Source organism: Sceloporus occidentalis, unplaced genomic scaffold, assembly GCF_023333645.1.
Source record: "Sceloporus occidentalis isolate IW3139 unplaced genomic scaffold, rSceOcc1.0.p SCAF_107, whole genome shotgun sequence".
NCBI classification, from domain to species: Eukaryota; Metazoa; Chordata; class Lepidosauria; order Squamata; family Phrynosomatidae; genus Sceloporus; species Sceloporus occidentalis.
Window position 1 is genome coordinate 2,164,982 of NW_028317087.1, and position 20,950 is coordinate 2,185,931.

Below are 20,950 nucleotides of genomic sequence, written 5' to 3' on the forward strand. Positions count from 1 at the left end.
TGTTATTACATGTTTAATATATAAATATATATATAAATATTGGGAAATGTAAATCTAACCATTGATTTCTTATTTTATCAGAAATATACTTTCTTTAAATAAAATAAAGCACATTCCTTATATTCTGCAAACAAAAGTTGTGGTTGGAAGTAGACACACATTTGGCATGTTAAGAAATCAGTTCCCATTCTATAACTGATTTGTAAAAAGAGTATCTCTATACATTTCATACACAGTGCTAAATAACTAGATTGCAGTTATAAATAAGCAACAGAAAACATATGCATATAAGGTTTAATGATTTAAAATAGTCTAGTATATCATATGTACAGATATTGTGGGCACATTACGGTGGTATAACATTAATGGAAGCTTGTGCTTAATGTAGATTATAAAGTTATTACATCATGACATGAAGTTGAGATGGCTATGTGCCAGGCATTTAGACATGTACATCTAACTTTGCTTATGTTCATTTATAAGCATACATATAATTTACATACCAATATTAATGCATGTTATTATATACATATGTACATAATATTTTGAAGTGAACTATAATGTCAATATGCATGAATTTTTTTTTTTTTTAATGTTTCAATATCAATGTAATAACTAATTTGCCAAATTCTTAAATATATATCCTTTTTACGTTATATTTAACTTATGTATTAATGTTCTAACTTACAAAACATCTTTCAACTTCCCTTCCTAAATTTAATGACATACCATCATAAGCGTTTAGTATAGCAAACCAAGCCTTTTTATAAAGCTAGTAAAAAATAAATACATAATAATAATAATAATAATAATAATAATAATAATAAACATATATATATATATATATATATATATATATATATATATATATATATTTAGACGAAATAGCTTGCCAATAGGGTCTAGGATTATTGCTTTTAAATATTGTAATGCATTTAAATATGTCACAAAACTTCTTTTTTTTTCCATTAGGCAAGGCCTGGCAGATACTTTGGATGATGATGCAAAAAATAACATCACCATCTTTACAAGAATTTTAGATCGTCTTTTGGATGGGTATGATAATCGCCTAAGGCCTGGATTAGGAGGTAATTTCCTAATTATTTATGCTGACCTATTCATTGATCTGTTTTCTACTTCTACATTTTTATTTTCTCTAAAATATTTGTGATGTAATATGATGATAAAGATGATAATTTAAAATTGATCATGATAATTTTAAGACACATTGATATTATCATATTTCTGCATCATATTATGAAAAGTACACTTGTTATATTGTTAATAGTATCAATTAGGTAATATGCTAAAAAAACAAAAAAACAACTTTTTGGAGTTAGAATAGATTCATTAGATTCTAAATAAGCCATCATGCAGATTTACCTTGTTTTAATTATTCTTGCAAAACCTGTGATTTTTAAGCTACACACATCCACATCCTCCTGAAATAATTCTGATCAGGACAGGGGTGAGGATTAATTCATGCAGTGTGAAATCTAGAGCTCTTCTTCCTGTCGCTTTTTCTTTTTGATGCTGACTGGGTTGGTGTTTGCTATAATAATATACAATAATGTAGAGTTTCTTTGTGTACGTTCTTAAATCATTGGCATTTATATCACAGCTGTTTTTCTTACAGCTTGCAAACTTTTTTTCCGTTTGAAGGTAGTGAGGCTGCTTTTTTTATTGTATTATTCATCTGTAGCTATAGATTTATCTGTATGTACACTATATATATATATATATATATATATATATATATATATATATACGTATGTATAAATGATATATGGATAGATTTGTTTATTCATGTTAATTCATCATACTTTTAATAATGGCTTCAAAACAGTGTTGTAATATTCATTATATTACATTTTGCTTTGTTGCTCTTTAATTTAATGATAAATTAAAAGGTGAAATAAGCATCATGGAATGAATACAAATCTTTGTACACTAAGGATATTATTATTTCTTATTTGACAAGTGTCTCATCCTAGTCTTTCAGTTTTTTCGACCACAAGGATTGTGTGCGGTCTTTTTTTTTATACCCATATAACGATACTAATATTAGAAAAGGCATCTTTTAATGCGGTGTTCTTATGTTTTCTTAGGTTGCTTTGTTTTATCTTAGATGTGTATTAATTGGATATTATCTTTTAAAATGTGTGTGTGAATGTGTGGGAGCTCTTTATAATTGCAATAGCAAATTTAACATGCAGTAAAAAAGCATTAAATACCTCAGGTATCTGAATCTTTTAACCCCTTAATGAAAAAGTCCGTACATTTACGGGCTCAAAATGCATTGTTTTCAACGGGTTTAGGGACCACCCATTGTCCTTAAGGGGTTAAACATGCCTGTAATATACAGTATAAAATAAATGTGATGTGAGGGTGCGCAAATATATATATATTTACTTATCTTTAAGTTAGAGTTTTGGTTATCAAAATGCAAATAGAAAAAAAACAGTACATTATATACCACTTGGTTGTTAGAGCATAAAAACCATCCAATGGAAATGCACTCAGAGGTGTAGAGCCTATTTCATCTAGATTTCATCAATGGAAATCACAATTCACCTTTTAAGCATGCGCATTTTTTTGCATAAACACACAAATTATACACAGTTTTTTCAAGGACAGATAGGACTTTCTTTTTTATATGTAAAAGGTGATTCACGTGACAGGATATAATGGTACAAAACTGGGAAAAAAACACTTAAAAACATGTTTTATCTCCATTATAACCGAATATATATAGCTATCCAAATAATATACAAAAGTAGAAACTAAATATTTTATGAAAAGCCCTGAACATCCTTAGAATTCCTAGCATGTATGTAACTGTATATGCATATAGATTGCTCTTGCAGCCCATATAGGTGGACACAACATATGGCAGGGTAGGTGCACGTAAAATTATCTGTTAAATACCATAAGCATGCAAAAGAAACGCATATGCTAAAGGAACACAATCCAGAGAGAGAATACACATTTCACATTGAGCCCCTTCTTGCGCTGCAGATGCACTGGTTTCTGTTTTTTTTTCATTAAAAAAAAAAAGTTATTTGGGGGTAGGATGAATTTGACAGATGGGGTTGCTTCTTATGGCACAATATCTGATCCTCTGCAGGTTGAATGGGAACAGGTTATTATTCCTGTATGACAGCCAGCTGATCTAACAACAGATCAGCGCTAGTAACATGCAAGTATCTTTACTATTGAAAGCAGAGTAAAAAGCAGCCATGTTAGAACATGCACAGACCGCTGCCTTCGATTGGATTCTCTTTGAGCTATGGGAGAAGGCATCTCTCTCGGCAAACATAGCCTTTGAGTTTGGTGTAAAAGCAAATCTTCCATACTTAGTTGACGTCTTGCATTTACACATGATTGCATGATACTTCTGACATGGAATTGGATAAAGACTGGAGTTGAATGTCTTCATTATGTGCCATGCCATCACTATATGGCTTTAGGACACTATTTTTATAATATTGAAGTACATCATGATGGACAGAAGAGTTAAACCTTTAGAAGAGAGAAGACTATCAAATACGACAGATATACTAAGGTTTAATTGTGTTCCATGTTACAGACCACAGTTATATTACAACTTGTAATATTTTTAAAGCTGTTTGTTTATTTACATGTTCCTTCATTCAACACACATGGGTTGCAACATGTTTTAATCCTCATGCTTGTCACCTTAATGCATTCAGCAGTGCTCAAATGACACCGTCAATGCCTGTGCGTTCTTCTTTCTTTCTTGTCTGCAATCCTTTCCTGTTTTAAAAATAAAAAAATGCATAATGTTCTGGATTGCCATATGGCTGCCCCATGCATGCTTAAATACCCTCACTGTGTTAGCCTCTACCACTTCTGCTGGGATAAATATCCAAACAGTTAATTGAAGGTATTTATACTACTACCTTTTACATGTTCCAGAACTTCTGTATTCCCCCATCCTTAATGCTACCGGTAAATAACTTTTTTACGTTACAAATAATTTTTCCTTTCATATAACCTTAAAATGTGTCTCCTATGCCATTATATAATCCTGGGAAAGTCAACAGGAAATGTTCCGTCAACCATCGCTGTATTACTATTTAATATTTAAACTGGAAATAAACAGATAAGTTAGTTTGTTGTTTATAACATCATAGAGCGAGAAAAATGAAAGGTTATAAGAAAGTCTTTGGAGCCTTTGATTAAAACCTTTTATTGGGCAGTCAAGCCAACAATCGGTTTTGATTTATGTTTGGTTTGCGTTTGACATATTTGTAACATCCTCGGTATATGCTGTGCTGTTGTCTGTATGCTGATTAATAAAAAACAGCATTTTTTTTTAAAGAAAACCCTGCTTCATGCGTGCTGTACCTCCTGCAACAGCCATCAAAACAAATTTTGTTCTCTGCCCATTCGATTCAGGGGCATTTTTGATTCAGGAACAAAATGTGTTGCCCGGTGCCCATATACACACTTACTTTCTCTCTCACTACTCTTTCTCATACGTTTTTTAAATGTTTCTCTACCTTATCTGCCGACCATTTCCGCTTCTGTCGACCAATTCTTCTGCAGACCAATTCTTCTGCAGAAGGCTTTTGAAGAAGAAGATGTAAAAGTGGTTGGCAGAAGCAGACGTGGTCAGCAGAGAAGGTAGGGAAACATTTAGAAAGCGTGAGAAAGTGAATGAGAATGTGAGTTAATGTGGGCTCACAAATTTCAGACCAAAATTCTGAGCCTTGTGTCCGATTTGTGGAATATAAATTAGAATTGACAAGACTATATATGGAGAACTTCAGTAATTGATGCTTTATATTGCAGCTTCTATCATGATAAGTCTATTTAATGATCCACAAGCTTTTACTAATTCCACAATTTGCAGTTTGCCAATATTTGTTATATACAAAATAATAAGTATTCAAGCACAGGAATTCAGATGGATCCCATCTCAGTATCTAAATGACAAATGCATTCAAAGTTTTGCTAACATAGGGTTGGGGACGTTAATCCAAGCTTGCGGACCAAGTTTGCACTAGAGACGAAAGGTCTTAATTTGTCCAAAGCTGTAGTCTGGGAACGGTTATAAGGCCATTTCCAAACAATTTAAAGTCCATCATTCTACAGTGAGAAAGATTATTCAAATGCGCAAAACGTTCAAGACAGTTGCCAATCTTCCCAGGAGTGGACCCACAATGTTGAAGAGACCGATAAAGTCATACAGAAAACAATGACATCAAATTATGGCTGCTAAAGGTGGTTCTACAAGCTATTGAATTATAAGATGGGTCTTACAAATGGTTCTTATCTGCCATCAAACTATATGTTTCTATGTATAATTATGAATGTAAATATGTCATTAGATGTATAGATGTAATAATGTATTTCATTGATGAGACGCCTTATAACTGAAGTAGAGGATGTATACATTTCTTGCCACATTGTATCTTGTGATGGAATGAGGTTGAAACCTACAAACAAATATCTATTTTTTCTTTTGTTGAAGTAAAAAGATGGATTGTTCAAAGTGTGTATATCAGATTTTATTAGCTAAGATTTAAGCAAGAACTATCTGTCATGCTGTCTCGAATTAAAGAACATATATAGCAAAGTGCTATCATTCAGTAACATTCAATAACCCTCCATGGTGCTTGTTTCACAAGAACTTTGTCCCTTGAATTTCTATTCTAAACAGGGTCATAAATTCATTGATTTGGAATCCATGCAGGCAGAAATTATCTTTACTGCAAAACACTTGCTGCTCTGTGGTCCCTAAACATAGAAACCATACTTTTTGAATAGACGATGATTTACTTAGCTTAAAAAGGTTTAGCAGATTTCAGCCGAATAAAGCATTTTAATACTATTAGCAGTAGCTATTGTCCTAAAAACTGGTGAGATATTATGCTGACGGGCTTATCTCTGCTCACTCATTTACATAAGAATGCAAGTCAATCTAACTGAAACCCAACAGAAAGATAAAAAAAAACCATCACACTGAGACGTTTATTCAAAACAACAATATTAAACAGTGATTCCTATGCAAATTTGCAACACTTCATAAATACCGTGGCCACTCCAAAGATATAAGGTTCTTCTATAACGTATAGGTGTGTATGGCATTAGCTTGTGTATGTGTTATCTTATGGTGTTAGAGAATTCGTTTGTGTGTTTTGGTGTTAGTGAGTGTGCATGTTGGCATATGGTGTTAAAGAAAGTGGCATATTTATTTATAGTGCAGCCCTAGGCCTAACCCAATGCAGCACCGCCTGCTTCTCCTTCACATCGTTGTCCTTTCTAGTCGGCATCAAGATATGATGTCATATCCCAGCACTCCACTTTTACAGGAAGTGCGAAAGGAAACTATGGAGGTCTTGATCTCTCTTTTAACTGGCCCATTGACTAGTGATGATCAGGCTCGATGTCTTACCTTCAGTCAATTTCTATGTCCCTATGTCTCTACGTTAACAGTTTTCTTGGGGGGCAGCATTTAACAAACCAATAATGTAGACCATTTGATGCTTTTTAGAAATGTCAGTGCTGCTTAAGAAGTGGTATCAGAGAAAAATACTTGCATATTGTACCCCCCCCCAAAGAAATACTCTGCACGTAACTGGTAAGCATTAACAATATACGCCACTGGCTTACCTGACATCCTGTATCTAGACTGTACTTGTCTCTCTCCGATTTGGAAATTGTAAAATTCTTAGATATGTAGATGGGCGCTAACAGTAACAAACTGTGTCCAAACCAAAAAAAACTTTAAAAAATAAAACAAACAATATGCTTGGGAATTTTTGGAAAGACTGCCTGTAAAATGTTCTGAGACCTTAGATGCTGAATTTACAAAACCTTATATCTCTTGATTGTAGACACACCCCTATGCAATATGGAGGGCCACCTCCTAGCATGTTTCTCCAGCTAGAAGGCTGAGATGCCCTCCGCATAATTCCATCTGGGGGGATGAGCATTACATTGGTTTAAGTAGCGCCCTTATTTTTTAAATTTAGTTTGGAGGTAGTTTATTTTTTTTTTTCAGGTAGCTTTTTTTTTTAGGGGGGGTGTATCTGAGCCAGGGTGTATCTGAGCTAGGGTGTCTGAAATCTAATTTTAGTTTTTCTTGCATCTCTACCGCAAATAGTAACCTTTTATGCAGAAAGGTCCTGTTAACCTTCAATAAGCAAATTCCCTTACAACTGATAATTCTAACACCAAATTCTATTTTTTTTATGTTTTACTCATGTCTACATTTGGTAGCATTCCTTTTTTAAAAGAAGTTTGCTGACTGGATATTTGCATGTTTTCAAGGGTCACACTCAAAATACGCTATGGTGGGGACAAGAAACGTGATGAAAATCCCCTCCACTTAAAATTAAGAAATAACAGTTTCTAAACACTAAATTGATATATTCAGGGTAATATATGCTGGTGGTGGGATATCACACTGTAAAATGTAGCTCAACCCTAGTTCTGGGGAAGCTGGTATTAACATGCCAAGTAAAACCTATTTATTTGTACATTGCTCAGGCAATAAAACACATATCTGTATTACCAGGTAACAACAACAAGCCAGTAGTACAAAAAAAACAATTTGGCGTTTAAAAAAAAAAAAATCTTGCATTAGAGAGTGTCAGTTTCCATGGTTACAGAACTGTTTGTTCTCACAGATTATAATGTTTAATGAAGATGATGGTTTCTTTATTTGTGATATACCCAAATTTAGGAGTGAATTGAAGCCACATAAACAATTAGGGAAAAAGGAATCATTAAAGTTGTTTAATGGCATATCAACCAATTATTTCCCTTTCATCTGTTATGCATGCAAAAGCTAGGATGGCTTTAAAAACTAAATGAATGAATAATTGAAATATTAGGTTCTAATATCACATTTTGGAATGTATCAGATGTAATATCATAGTTTTTGACTTAAGATATGATTATGTGCTGTATATGCTTTGTAACCTGCTGCAAGGTTAAAGTGGCTATTTTCTAGACTTGTGTATTCGTATTAGGGTGAATATGAAAACGAACATGAAGGGTGCATTTTCCTTGTTCAGTCCAAATACCTAACATGGCGGCGGCAAAATGAATACGAAAGACTAAGACACACAACACAAAGAATCTTTGTCTTCGTTTACTAATCTCCCTGGTCCCTTCCCCATCTAGCCTACCTTATTTACGCAGCATCGCAGGGGTTAACGGGAGCAGAAATCCGTAGGTTCGCTGTCAGGGGTAAAGACCTCTAGCAGTGAGGAGACAGGCCAAGTTCCCCGTCAGGAGTTAAAGGGCCGTGCAAGCGACTCTATTGGTCGCCTGCAGGGGGCCTTCTCTGGCATCAACCAACTTGGCCTGGGGAGACCGTGGTCTCCCTGCTCCAAGAGTTAAAGGTCTGTGCGAGCGACTCTATTGGTCTTTCTAAGATAGAAAAGGGATATTTGTATAGGTAAAGAGGCATAGTACACCAATATCCTGATGAACAGGAGGGTTGCTAATTGGGGAAGAGGGAAATTACCCCTATAGATGCTCTTATTTAAAGAATTTGGGAGACCTCCAGAAAGCTTTTCAAAGGGATTAACTTCTAGATCCACATATAGCTACCAGAGTGGCATAATATAAATAGGGCTTTGTGCTTTACACATTGTGATCTTTTTGTAGTACGTTTTGGCAAATATGTATTGGACAGTACCGGATTATGAGTGTTGTGCATTGCTGTCCTCTGCTAATGAGGAATGTCTCATTACTTGGGCACCAAAAATGTATCCCTATTCAACATTTTATTCCCAAATATTAAAACACAATTGGTATAGTTGTTATTCCTGACCTAGTATATTCTTGTGCTCTTGGATTTTTCCAAATAAATGCAAATCCATATACAACTTGGACAATACAAAATATATAAAGTGACAAACAATATTTAAAGCACTGTTAATGTTAAATTTAGTATTTTATTGGTTTTAAATACTTGTTGGTTTCTTATTCTAGGCCGAGTAACAGAAGTCCACACTGATATCTACGTGACAAGCTTTGGCCCTGTTTCTGATACAGATATGGTGAGTCATTGCAATTCCTTCAACATATCTTTTGCTTGTTTGTTTTCAGATATGTACCTAAAGGATGTGTTTAACTTCCATGGATCCTTTGTCACATAAGACCAAATTGTTATAGCTTTAATGTAAAGGCATTCAGGACATCTTACGTGTTCATGTCTGAATTGTAAATTAGGGCAGCCAAGCAAGAATAAGCTTGCCACTCAAGGCATGATAAATGACAAAACCTGGCATTTCCAGCCTGCTAAATTTCATCATTGCTCAAATAAATCTTTGCCAAGAAGCACTTGCATGATCAGCTAATGTCCCGATTTGCTTGATTAGAACACGGAATCTACAAAGCGAAAATGTAATCACTGTAGGTTCTATTATTCAAAACATATGAAACTGCTTCTCATTACTAAATCTAAATTGTTTCCTTAAGTTTTTAATTAGATGTAATTGAAAAGCAAATAACCAACAAGGCACCCAAGATTATTCTTATGATACCTGCCTAAAGAATATAAAATATCCAGATATTTTGATATTTTTTTTAATTATGTATTTCTAAAGTATTTTATTAAAGGAACAGTCATATGTTTTGTCAAGACTCCATTTGCAGAAATATATCAGGTCTCAGCACAATGCACAATGCTTCTCTGTGCAACTCTCTGCCGATGTGGGGGGGGGGCACATTAGCCTGTTTAGTTAACCAGATGTGTGCCTGTGTACATACTCAGCGGTTCCAGAGAAAGAGATCTCTTGGCAGTAAGACAGATTCTGTAAAGCAGATGTAGTTTTTACTGACTCCTGGAAACAGACCTGGACATGAACAAACTCCGAATATATATTATTTACTAGACTGTAATCTACTATGCAAGTCTAAAGTTAATTTCAGTGTTGTGCAAAGCGTTGTGTCTTTTGTGTATGGAAAAAAAGCAATACTCCTCTCCAGTTCAGGTCTTCCAAACTTTTCTTGATATTTATTATATTATAATAATAATATGAAATAACAGAGACATTACTAAATACTAACTTACATCCACAAGGTAAGCCAGAAATTCTCTAGCGCAAAGTATTCTGATTGTTTTAACCGTTGTTTGTGTCATGACATATATGTTGCATAATTGCTTGGAACACCACAATGCACACGTCATAAAAGGTATGTGCAGAGTGTAAATGCTCCTGCAGAAGTAAAAAATTGTGCTTTTTTGATTAATTCAAATGGGAGCACCTATTTTCAACAATATTTAAATTTTTGCCCCTGCGCTATGTAGTGCATCCTGAGAAAGATTGTGAGGTCCCACTTAATGCTTAATTTTGTTCATACGCCTGTAACCAGGCAAATTACATTTTTCTGTACTGTACAGGTGTGACATGTCCTTAACAGGAAATGTTGCTATATCTTTTCATTTTAAGAGACTATAGTCCTCAAAAGTATGGACTACTGAAATTCAACAAATTGATCAAACTGAACATATCTCTTCTGATGTAATTTAATTTGAAAAACATTAAAATACCAAGTGGGCTAATTTACTTTTATGGAATGGCAGTATTTTGGGGTGTGAACCACAGTCATGGACTGATGAGACTGGTGAGTAAAGGCAACTCATGCAGTGACCAAAATTATGTACTTATTGTGTTGACAAAACTGTGAATGCAAGTTTTCCAGGCAGACGACTCTTTAAGTATTTCTTAAATTTTCAAGTTGGCGTAAATTTCATAAACAGAAAAGTGTACTATTTACAGTTGTCCTCTTTAGACAAGCATAGTAAGTTGTAATGAAAACACAATACCTAGAGCCACAACTCCATCTACAACTGCCTGATCCTTAAGTGATGGGACAGTATTTTCAAATGCTTGATTCAGAGCTTTTTAATACACCGCAGTCAAATAAAACATTTATTCCTAAAATACATTTAATTTTCCTCTTTACTACCCCCTGTTTTATATATATATATATATATATATATATATATATATATATATATAAATATTTTCTTTCATCAGCCCCAGGACTATATTAGCATCCAATCCATTGCTGACCATTATTCTATGTTATAAAGAAATCCATCGTCTTCTTTGCCAGGTATCGACTGTGCTACAGCTAAAAGCATTTCCCACTCTAAACTAATTGTTTGCTGCATAAGGTGCCTTAGGTTATTACTGAATTACAATAAATCATGAGTGCCTTTGATGTATTAGTCCATTTTTGGTCTCATATTAAACAGCATTTCCTCCTAGCATTTACCCTCTATGATGGTATAACTAACTAATCAGAAGAAATACATTTTAGTAATGTAATTTACGGAGTCTCTGCGATCAGACACCTAGAATCATCAGTGACGAATCTGACAGATCATGTGAAGGACTACATCCTTAACAAGGTCTATAAAATCATATCATATTCATTTTTAAAACCATATTGTTTCTTATAAATGTATGCTAGCAAATTAACATGGTGTATTTGATTTAATTATAGTACACAAAGGAAAGGGAAGGAAAGGTCAATTTTTCTAAAAATGTTCCTTGCTGTGCCCTGCACATTATTTCAGTCTGCAAAGCCCTTTACTTACGAACTTCAAAACAAACTTGATTTCATCCAGTGATCCCTGAAATAAAATACATTTGGCATGACCCCTTTAAGCAAGTATGAAATATGTGTATATTGTACACATATACACATATCCAAAGCCATATTGTAGTCCCCATATTAAATATAGTTGCGTTACCCAATTATTTTTGGATGTTTCTCTGGGCTTTAGACCAAGAAGGATGTCAGGGCAGATAAGAACCTCTGCCATTTGTTCCTGCTGAAAAAACTCAAACCATATTTGGCCCTTTGTCTTGCCATATGCCTAATCAGTTCTGCTTATCTACCACCCTCTTGGTAAAGTAAAACACCCTTAAATTACCTCTAACATCTTAGCCTTTGTTTTCAATCATGGCCCCTTTTACTACCTGAAATATACCATCATGCACTTTAAATCCTGTTATGTGCAGATTGGGTAAGTATGGGGGAAAGTTAAATGATAGTTAATCAGAAAAGAAAGGACAAAATGTAAAATCATACTTGGCAAAAGCACAACAAACCTTTGTTAAAATGACTTAAAGCAAATGAGTTCACATCTATCTTAAATGGCAACATGAATATGAAAAGCAGGAATGTTAATGATGTATGTTGAAAATAATTGGGTTTAATCCAGTGATAATTTAAGTAAAACAGATGCTGCCTATGGTAAGGGTGATAAAGCTGTCTAAAATTCAAAAAGGGAAACCGTCTAAAATATTTTATTTAGAGAAATCGGTAGCTGAAACCTTAAAATTAGAATAAATTGGTTAATTGAATGAGTCATTCGTTCAATTGATTTGTTAATCAATAGCATTAATGCATGTGATATGTTTAAAATTTCTGTTCTTCAAATTACTGTACTATACGGTATAGTTGAAGACATGATATTGAAAATAGTATTAGCATTCGTAAACACTTGGCTAGCGCAGTCAAATGGCGGCTAGACACAATTAAGAACAAGCATCTCTGCCAGCTGGCATTGGTTTAAGGGCTCTTATAGGATAATGGAAGACAAAAACAGCTCTTATAGGAAGACTTAAAGGTTTTTAAGTGGTTGGGTACTTTGTGGAAAGCCACAAGAGTACTCATTCAGATTTTGGAGGTGATGGTGCACTAGTTCAAAAGTTCAGTTAGTTCAAAGAGTAATACATTTCTCGATTAACCCATTGGTGATAAGACTTTTGTACACTGGAGAACTACTGCTAAAAGCCTCTTTGGCACATGGATTTTCAGGACCCCTTACACATACAGAAAGAAAACTCAGCATACCCTGTCAGGCATCTGACATCAAGCCTTGTTGCTTTGGTGGGAGCTGCTGTGCTAGTAGTAGCAAGTACTTGTCTCCTTGTCGTTTCTACTATACATCCGGTGGCAGTAAGGTGGCCAGATCACCTTAGTATGTCTAATGGACATACAACTTAATATTTCTCATTTTAATTTAACTAATGCCACTTAAAGACCTTAATTTCCCCTGGGTTCAGTAACTCCATTATTTAGTATTTATTTTTTTATTTTCTTATTTGTTTCTTTTATTAAGTGTGAAGACTTTGTTTCCCCCCCACTTCTCACTCTTCTTGCTAGGTTATCATACAGGGTTCATTGTACAGTTTATTTTGTAAGGGCAGGGAAAATGAGCCCCTAGCACAGGGGTGTCCAAGTTTTTTCTGCAGTGGGCCGCTTCATCAGAATTGTATACGTGCGAGGGCCGCACTCATTTTTCACTGTGAGAAAATATGGCCTTTAATAATTTATGCAGATTAAAATAAAGTAAATGACACAAAACCTTTTCCTCTCATTGAATTCTGGGCCTAGAAAGTTTTGTGACTACAAATTCAGAATTCTGGATAAGTAAATGAAATAGTTCTATTTATTCTAGGGATGCACCAAAATGAAAATTCTGGACCAAAACCTGAAAATTCAGGGTTCACTTAGCCGAAAACGACCCCCCACCTTTAAAAATAATAAGAAATCCCACACTTTTAATAAAAGTAAATTACACACCAAAATTGTACAAAAAAATGTAATAATGTTGTTATTGTATTTTTTGTCCAGTTTTGGTGTGTTAACCACACTTTTATTAAAAGTAACACACCACAATTGGACAAAAAAAATCAACAATATGACTAGGCATGATAGGAGTGTGATTGCTAACAGCAATCACACTGCTATAATACCCAGGCAACCCGTAAATGCTGGAACCTAGGCATGATGGGACTGTGATTGCTGTTAGCAATCACACTCCTATCATCCCAAGCCAGCCAGTACATGCTGGTACAGGGTGGCTGTAAGTGCAGACCCCATACTGCTGGCAGCATCAATACACAAGGGGGCAGCTAGCCAGGTTTCAGCATGTACTGGCTGACTTGGCATGATAGGAGTGTGATTGCTAACAGCAATCACAGTCCAATCATGCCTAGGTTCCAGCACTTACACATCCATGCTATCACACACACACACACACACAAATTCATTCATTCACAGATTCATTCCCTCAATCACGCATACTCATTCAAACACCCTCCCCACCCCCTTACCTGCACTGCATGCCTCGATGCCGCTCACAGACTTCAGCAGGGGGCGTGGCCTCCCTCTGCCTTCTCTTGTACTGCACAGAGGAGCCAGGACTGGAGCAGAGTCATGTGATTGGTTCCGCTTCCTCTGTGCAGTACAATAGACCCTCCCACAGGGCTCTTGTGATCCTGGCTGCCGATCTCACGCAGGCCGCACCTGGAGGTCCCGCGGGCCACATGTTGGACACCCCTGCCCTAGCAGGAATCGTACAGACAATGCAAAGATATCTCGTATAGTGTCAGCTAACATAATTTTAGGCATTTTATACTTTGAGTGCTGAGGCAATTTTTTGTTTTGTGGATCTCGGATGCTGGGCCAATTTGAACCTTAAAAATGTCAAAATGTCTAGTTCAAGGAAATGTATGCATCTTATGTTATAATGGTACAAACGTTAAAACACAAAATAGAGACCACTGCAGCATCTAATGTATATGTAACTCATCTCAGTATATAGGTGCATAGAAACGGCTTCTTAAACTGTGAGACCAAAGTCCAATACAAAACAAAAACAAGATACCTTCCGCACTCACGGAAAGTGAAAAACAGACTGGATTATGAGTATAGTTAAAAATATGTAAAATGTATTCAGTTTCTTCTAAAACACAGAAAAACAACACGTACCAAAACAGGAACTATCTCAACTAAAAGCTAGAATGGAGGGGGCTGACTTTGCATCGGAAGAAGAAATCACAGTGTCTTTTCTGGGACAAATACTGCAGTATTGATTTTTTGTGTTCATTATTGTTAAGCAGTGATAACAAACTTTTAATGCTTTCTTTACATTGTAGGAATACACAATAGATGTGTTTTTTCGTCAAAACTGGCAAGATGAGAGACTACGATTCAAAGGACCAATGCACATTCTTCGATTAAACAATCTGATGGCAAATAAAATTTGGACTCCAGACACATTCTTTCATAATGGAAAGAAATCTATTGCTCACAATATGACAATGCCAAATAAGCTTTTAAGAATTCAAGATGATGGAACCCTTTTGTATACAATGAGGTATGTTTGTATTTCTGTGTGTGTGTAGTTTTCTTTTGTCCAAAGGGATACTATATAATCTATAAATAATAATACTATTAACTATAATTACACAAAATTGCTAACATAATATATAAATTGTAATAGTTTCCATCATTTTCAAGAGGGATAATTTTCATGTATTAATGCAAAATAACGCATTTTGTATTTATAAAAAATGCACAATAAGTCCGGAAAAGTGAAGGTAAACGTGTGGTAGACTTTGTCAGAACACGTAGCCACTTAATTTAATAAACCTAAAAAAGTGGTGGTGAAAATAGTATTTTTTATTTTTTTTACACCTGGACCGACAAAAATTAGCATTTATTTGGTTTCTCGAGCCAGTCTCTCTCAAAAACGCAAGTTTTTTTAATTTCAACCACATCATTTGCAATTCAGTGGTTTTCCTAAAGATGGTATGCATTGTAAAATAGTACCAATGGTCAAATTTCTTATATTTAACCGGTTTTGCAAAACAATGCAGTGTATTGATTACAATTTTCAGGAATTAAAGTCAGCAATATGCTTTGGTGTCCCACAGACAATTTGTTGCTAATAGTGGATGGATTGTACTGTTCAAACTCTGTTCAGCAAAGGTTGCATCCTAAAGAGAATTACCTTTCATTCTCTCTTCATTTTGAAGCACATGTTTCAGTGTAATTATAAACAAACATTTGAAGATGTATTCTCACAAAGCTGTGAGATATGGGTTCCTGAGACCAACTGCTAAGTCTGTATTGACCAGTACTCACACAATGAAAGTTCAGCAGACAGTGTAAACTCAGCAAAACTGACATGTAGAAGAGGATCTCAGTAAAGTTTCAATCTTCAGGCTGACAATCCCTGTAAATATGTACAGATGTGCAGGTGAAAAGACAGTAGTTCTTGCTAACAAACCACAGAAAATGGCTGCTACCAGACAGTATAAGTAACAGCACCAGAATGAACTGAAAAGCGGAGGGGCTAGCTGAATACAACCTGACTAAGGGAGCCCAGCAGAGACAAATAACATGAAAGCCAGTAGCAAACGGCATATAAATAAAAATAAACCATGAGTCATGAGACATGACAAGATGCTTGTACTGTATATATATGCACAAACATATAAAAGCCATGTCGGCATGAAAATTGTTTGTCATGCTCAGCAGGACTTAAGGCTAAAGTCCAGCGATCATGTAGTTGGAGCAGAATGATTGGACACTATGACACCTCCCACTGTCTATCATCTATCCACACACACACACACATGTATGTATGTATGTATTTTACTATTTAGGTGGAAATATTTTTATGTAAACTATGTTTTTGCCTTCACTAAGTAGGTCTGGCTTTTCATATCATTGGTGTTAGAGTTAATATAAAGTTATATGTATTTGTATTTAGACGAATGACGTATTTGTATGACTAAATATTTGTATCAGTAATATTTCTTACATTTGCGTAGAAATAACCCGGTTCAGGTATCTAATACTGTATTTGAAGCAGCAGGCCCAAGTATATCAATTTCCTCAAACTGGGTTTAGCATTTTACAAGATTGTTTTAAAACATTTATGTTCTAAGGTAGATACACACTGTGTCCTCAAAACTCAAGGAAATTATGCATTTTTCTTGAGCTCTTGGCCACGCATCACTACCTGCAGTAAGAATGATACGGAAAGATCTAATTCTGGAAATAGTTTATAATTTTAGTCTTCTAAAGAGTACAAAGAACAAAATGATGAAGATCCAGCCAATGCTTGAAAGGCCTTCAAAAAGCAAAGGTATGCCTTATAGCATTTTGTCATTCAGAACATTATTACTCCTGCCAAAATGATTAGCTTGGATTAGCATCAATTGGAAGATTAATAATGCTTTGATGGTTTTGGAAATCTTTGAAGTGAAAATCATAGAAAAAAGGCAAGGTTTATAATTCCATAACTATGATTTCCTGCCTTTACTTTAGCTGTTTGTTCATACCTACCTGAAATATGGGCATACCAATTTGTATAACTTAATATTTTCATGGTTAACTTTTATCTCTAAATGTTGTCAGCATTCAGCTTATACATGGGCATTTTTACATTTAAATTTAAGCCATTCATGACATAAACTAACCTTTTTAAATTGACTTTGAAGCTATTATAAGGAATGTAGGTAGGGTATAATTATAAAATGTAGAGGGGATGACAGGAACGTGCCTAAAACATGGAGGAGCTCAGTCAAAATGGGCAAAGCACACAAATTTGAAACTTGGGAGTTAATATCCTGTTGCTGGTTGTACTCGGCAAATCTCCCTCTACTCAGACAATTAAAACTAGACCTGCAGATGTGGTGACCGTATTATATGTCCTAACTGGGGATGGTATACTGGGTAAAGATGAATTAATTGCCCAAGATACATTACTTGATCCGTTCCCTCCCTATACCTGTCGCTAGATCAATTTCAATGAGACCCATTGCAACAGGTGTATGGTGCCTAGCCGTGTAGTTTGCATTTACAAACATTTGTAAAAAAAAAATTCTGAAGAGCTCAGTGAATTCAAGTATGTTACTGTGATAAGATGTGATAAGATCTTTGCAATAAGTCTATTTGTGAAATTTCACCCCTGCTAGATATTTCACGGTCAAATGTAAGTGGTATTTTGGTGTTTAGGAACAGCAGCAACTCAGCCATGAAGCGGAAGACTTCATAAAGTCACAGACCGGGTTACCAAGTGCTGAAGCGCATCAGCGCGTAAAAGTCACCAAAGCTCTGCTAATTCCATAGCTGAAGCAATACAGACTTCCACTGCCATTAATATCAGCACAAAACCTGTGCTGCCGGAACTTCATGAAACGTGTTTCCATGGTCGAGCAGCTGCATTAAAGCCCCATCACCAAGTGCAATGCCAAGCGTCAGATCGAATGGTGTAAAGCATGCCACCCCTGGACTCTAGAGGAGGGGAAACGTGTTATGTGGTGTGATCAATCACACTTCTGTGTTTGGCAGTCTGGTAAGCAAGTATGTGTTTGGTGAATGCCAGGAGAACGTTTCCTGCCTGGCTGCATTGTGCCAACTGTAAAGTTTTAGTAGAGGAGGGATAATAATATGGGGCGGTTTTTCAGGGCTTCAGCAAAGACGTTTTGGACAATGCTTCCAACAGTTTAAGGAAAGCCCTTTTCTATTCCAGCAGAACAGCAAAAACATGGTTGGATGAGTTTGGTGTGGAAGAACCTGACTGGCCCTGACCTCAACCTTACCGAACACTTTTGGGATGAACTGTAACAGAGATCGTGAGCCAGGCCTTCTCATTCAACATGAGTGCCTGACCTCACAAATGCACCACAGGATGAATGAGCAACAATTCCCACAAAAGCATTCCAAAATCTTGTGGAAAGCCTTCCCAGAAGAGTGGAAGCTGTTATGGATGCAAAGGGGTGATCAACTACAAATCAATGTCTATGAATTTAGAATGCTATGTCATAAAAGTCCCTGTTGGTGTAATGGTCAGTTGTCCCAATATTTTTGTCCATATAGTGTAGCTTCCTTACTGCGAGATATCTCAGAATTTACCTGGCAGTGCAAGAGCCATAGGCTCATAGAATACACCTTATTGGCCCAAACATTTAGGAGGTTTGACTGTGCCACATCTCTGGGTTTATCATTAAGTGGCAAAATATGCTCATCTCCTGCATTGGTGCAGGTGGGTCAAACTAGAAGGAATATTGGTATCCCCTATCCTGCTTGTGGGCCTTCCATGGTTAGATCTGCCTCAGGAGAAATACAGGCTGCTCTGGAAAAATATAGTGTGGTTGTTTAAAGAAGCACAATACGACAATACTTGAACAAAAATTAGCTGCATGGTCCAGTTACCAGAAAGAAGCCTTTACTGCCCAATGCCACAGAAAAGCCTTGTTACAATATGCCCGTAAACCACTTGTCATGCCTCACAGCTTCTGGCATACTGTAATTCGGAGTGACAAGTCCAAAGGAGAGCTTTATGGTCACAACCATAAGCGCTTTATTTGGATAGGGGACAGCAAGGCCTATAGCGAAAAGAATACCATGGCCATTGGTGGAGTGTGAGCTCTAAAGGCAAAGGGAATCTTGTGAAAGTTGGTGGCAAGATAAATGCAGCATGTTATCAGAAAATACTGGCAGACAATTTGCATTCTTCCGCACGAATGCTGCGCATGGGAGGCACTTGTTCTTTCCAGCACGACAATGACCCTAAACACAAACCCATGTTGAGCATCCACTGGTTACAGCAGAAAAAAAGTCAAAGTTCTAGAGTGGCCATCACGGTCTCCTGACCTTAAAATACTTTGAGCCACTATGGGGAGATCTCCAACATGAAGTTGATGCAAGATGACCAAAGATGTTGTATTACATGGAGGCATTTTGCCATTATGAGTGGGCAGCTATACCACCTGCAAGGTACACCGCCCCTTAACAGGCAAGGTACACCTCAGAGCAACTTGGCCTGGGGAGAACAATGGCTTTGTTGTCAGGATTAAAATTTTAAAAGAGCGACTCTATTGGGACTAAAATCCAAATTTTTCCCAGGTCAAGTTGTTCAGAGCAGTTGCCTAAGACTGCTAGAAAACCATCAGAAAATAACGAGAAAAATGAACGAAGACCATATATGATTATTCGCTCAAAACGAACATCAGAACAGACGAATGGAATACAAAGAGTTTTTTTCCCGAAGACGAACATGAAGCTGAGGGCCAAGTCTAGTATTAATGCAGACTTTTGAACAGTGGTCATTTCATTTATTTATTTGTTGCCATGTTTTGTTTTATGATTGTACCATTCTGTTATAACCAACAGTTGAATATGAATCCCATAAGAAATACAAAAAAAAGTGTGTTTTGCCTGCTCACTCATGTTTTCTGTAATTTTGGTACCTAAATTACCAATTCTCCAAGGGTATGCAAACTTTTGATCACAACTGTAAGTTTGGGGCAATTAGTTTTGGGTCCATTTTTGTGCTTACGCAGCCAGTGATTTGCCTGCCCGCCCGCCCTGGAGCATGTATTTTAGTAGGTGTAGCTGCGTTTGGTGGGTCCAGAGTAATCCCTAGGGGTGTTAAAGTGTGTAGTACACCAGTTCTGTTATGGTGGATGATAACGCCACCTAGCTAATATGGTTGTGGCTTGGTGCCTGAGAGTTAGCTTGGAGTGCCTAGGATTGGCTGGTGGTGTCTCAGGCATTTACTCAGGCCCAGGTGGTTTTATGCTGTCCTAGTTTAAGAAGGGATGGATCCTGGGGAGGGGAACCCCGGTTGATGCTTTATTACCTTTTGTTTTACGTTTGTTAAAAAAAAAACGTTGAGGCCATTTTATTCCAACCTGTCACGTATTGTGTCTTTATTTCAGATGTTTGAATGGGGGGTTCTTTAGAGGGAATGACTCATGTAATTGTCATGAGGAGCACATTATATCCATTACTTAAAAATCTATTAAACATCCGCCAATCTGAACCAGCTGGTGAAAATGCTATATATGACAGCCTCCTTTGGCTATTATTGTATATTTACAGTATGGTTAACCAAAGCATTGTGGAAGTGCTACATCCCAAGCTGGCCCTTCAAAATTTCCTGTCCTAATATTTGAGCCCCAGGCTGTAAATGACTAAAGATCATACTGATGGATATTGTAATGGAAGATAATAATAATTGTGAATTCAGGCATTGCCATTCCAAAACTGACGTCAGTCTTGATTTTTGGGACACTGGTATGGGATGCATAGCCAGCAGCCAAGGTGGTTATTGGAACTGTAATGAAAAATTTAAGAA

At 36.2% G+C, this 20,950-nt stretch overlaps 1 protein-coding gene across 1 annotated transcript in view; it reads left to right on the top strand.

Moving 5' to 3' along the window:
- LOC149283258 (gamma-aminobutyric acid receptor subunit alpha-2-like) overlaps positions 1-20,950 on the top strand; it is a 41,257-nt gene that overhangs the window by 713 nt on the left and 19,594 nt on the right. Inside the window, exons 2-4 of the mRNA XM_089497755.1 lie at positions 973-1,088; positions 8,977-9,044; positions 14,952-15,172. Of these exons, the coding sequence (XP_089353881.1) occupies positions 973-1,088; positions 8,977-9,044; positions 14,952-15,172 (405 nt within the window). The remainder of the gene's footprint in view (positions 1-972; positions 1,089-8,976; positions 9,045-14,951; positions 15,173-20,950) is intronic.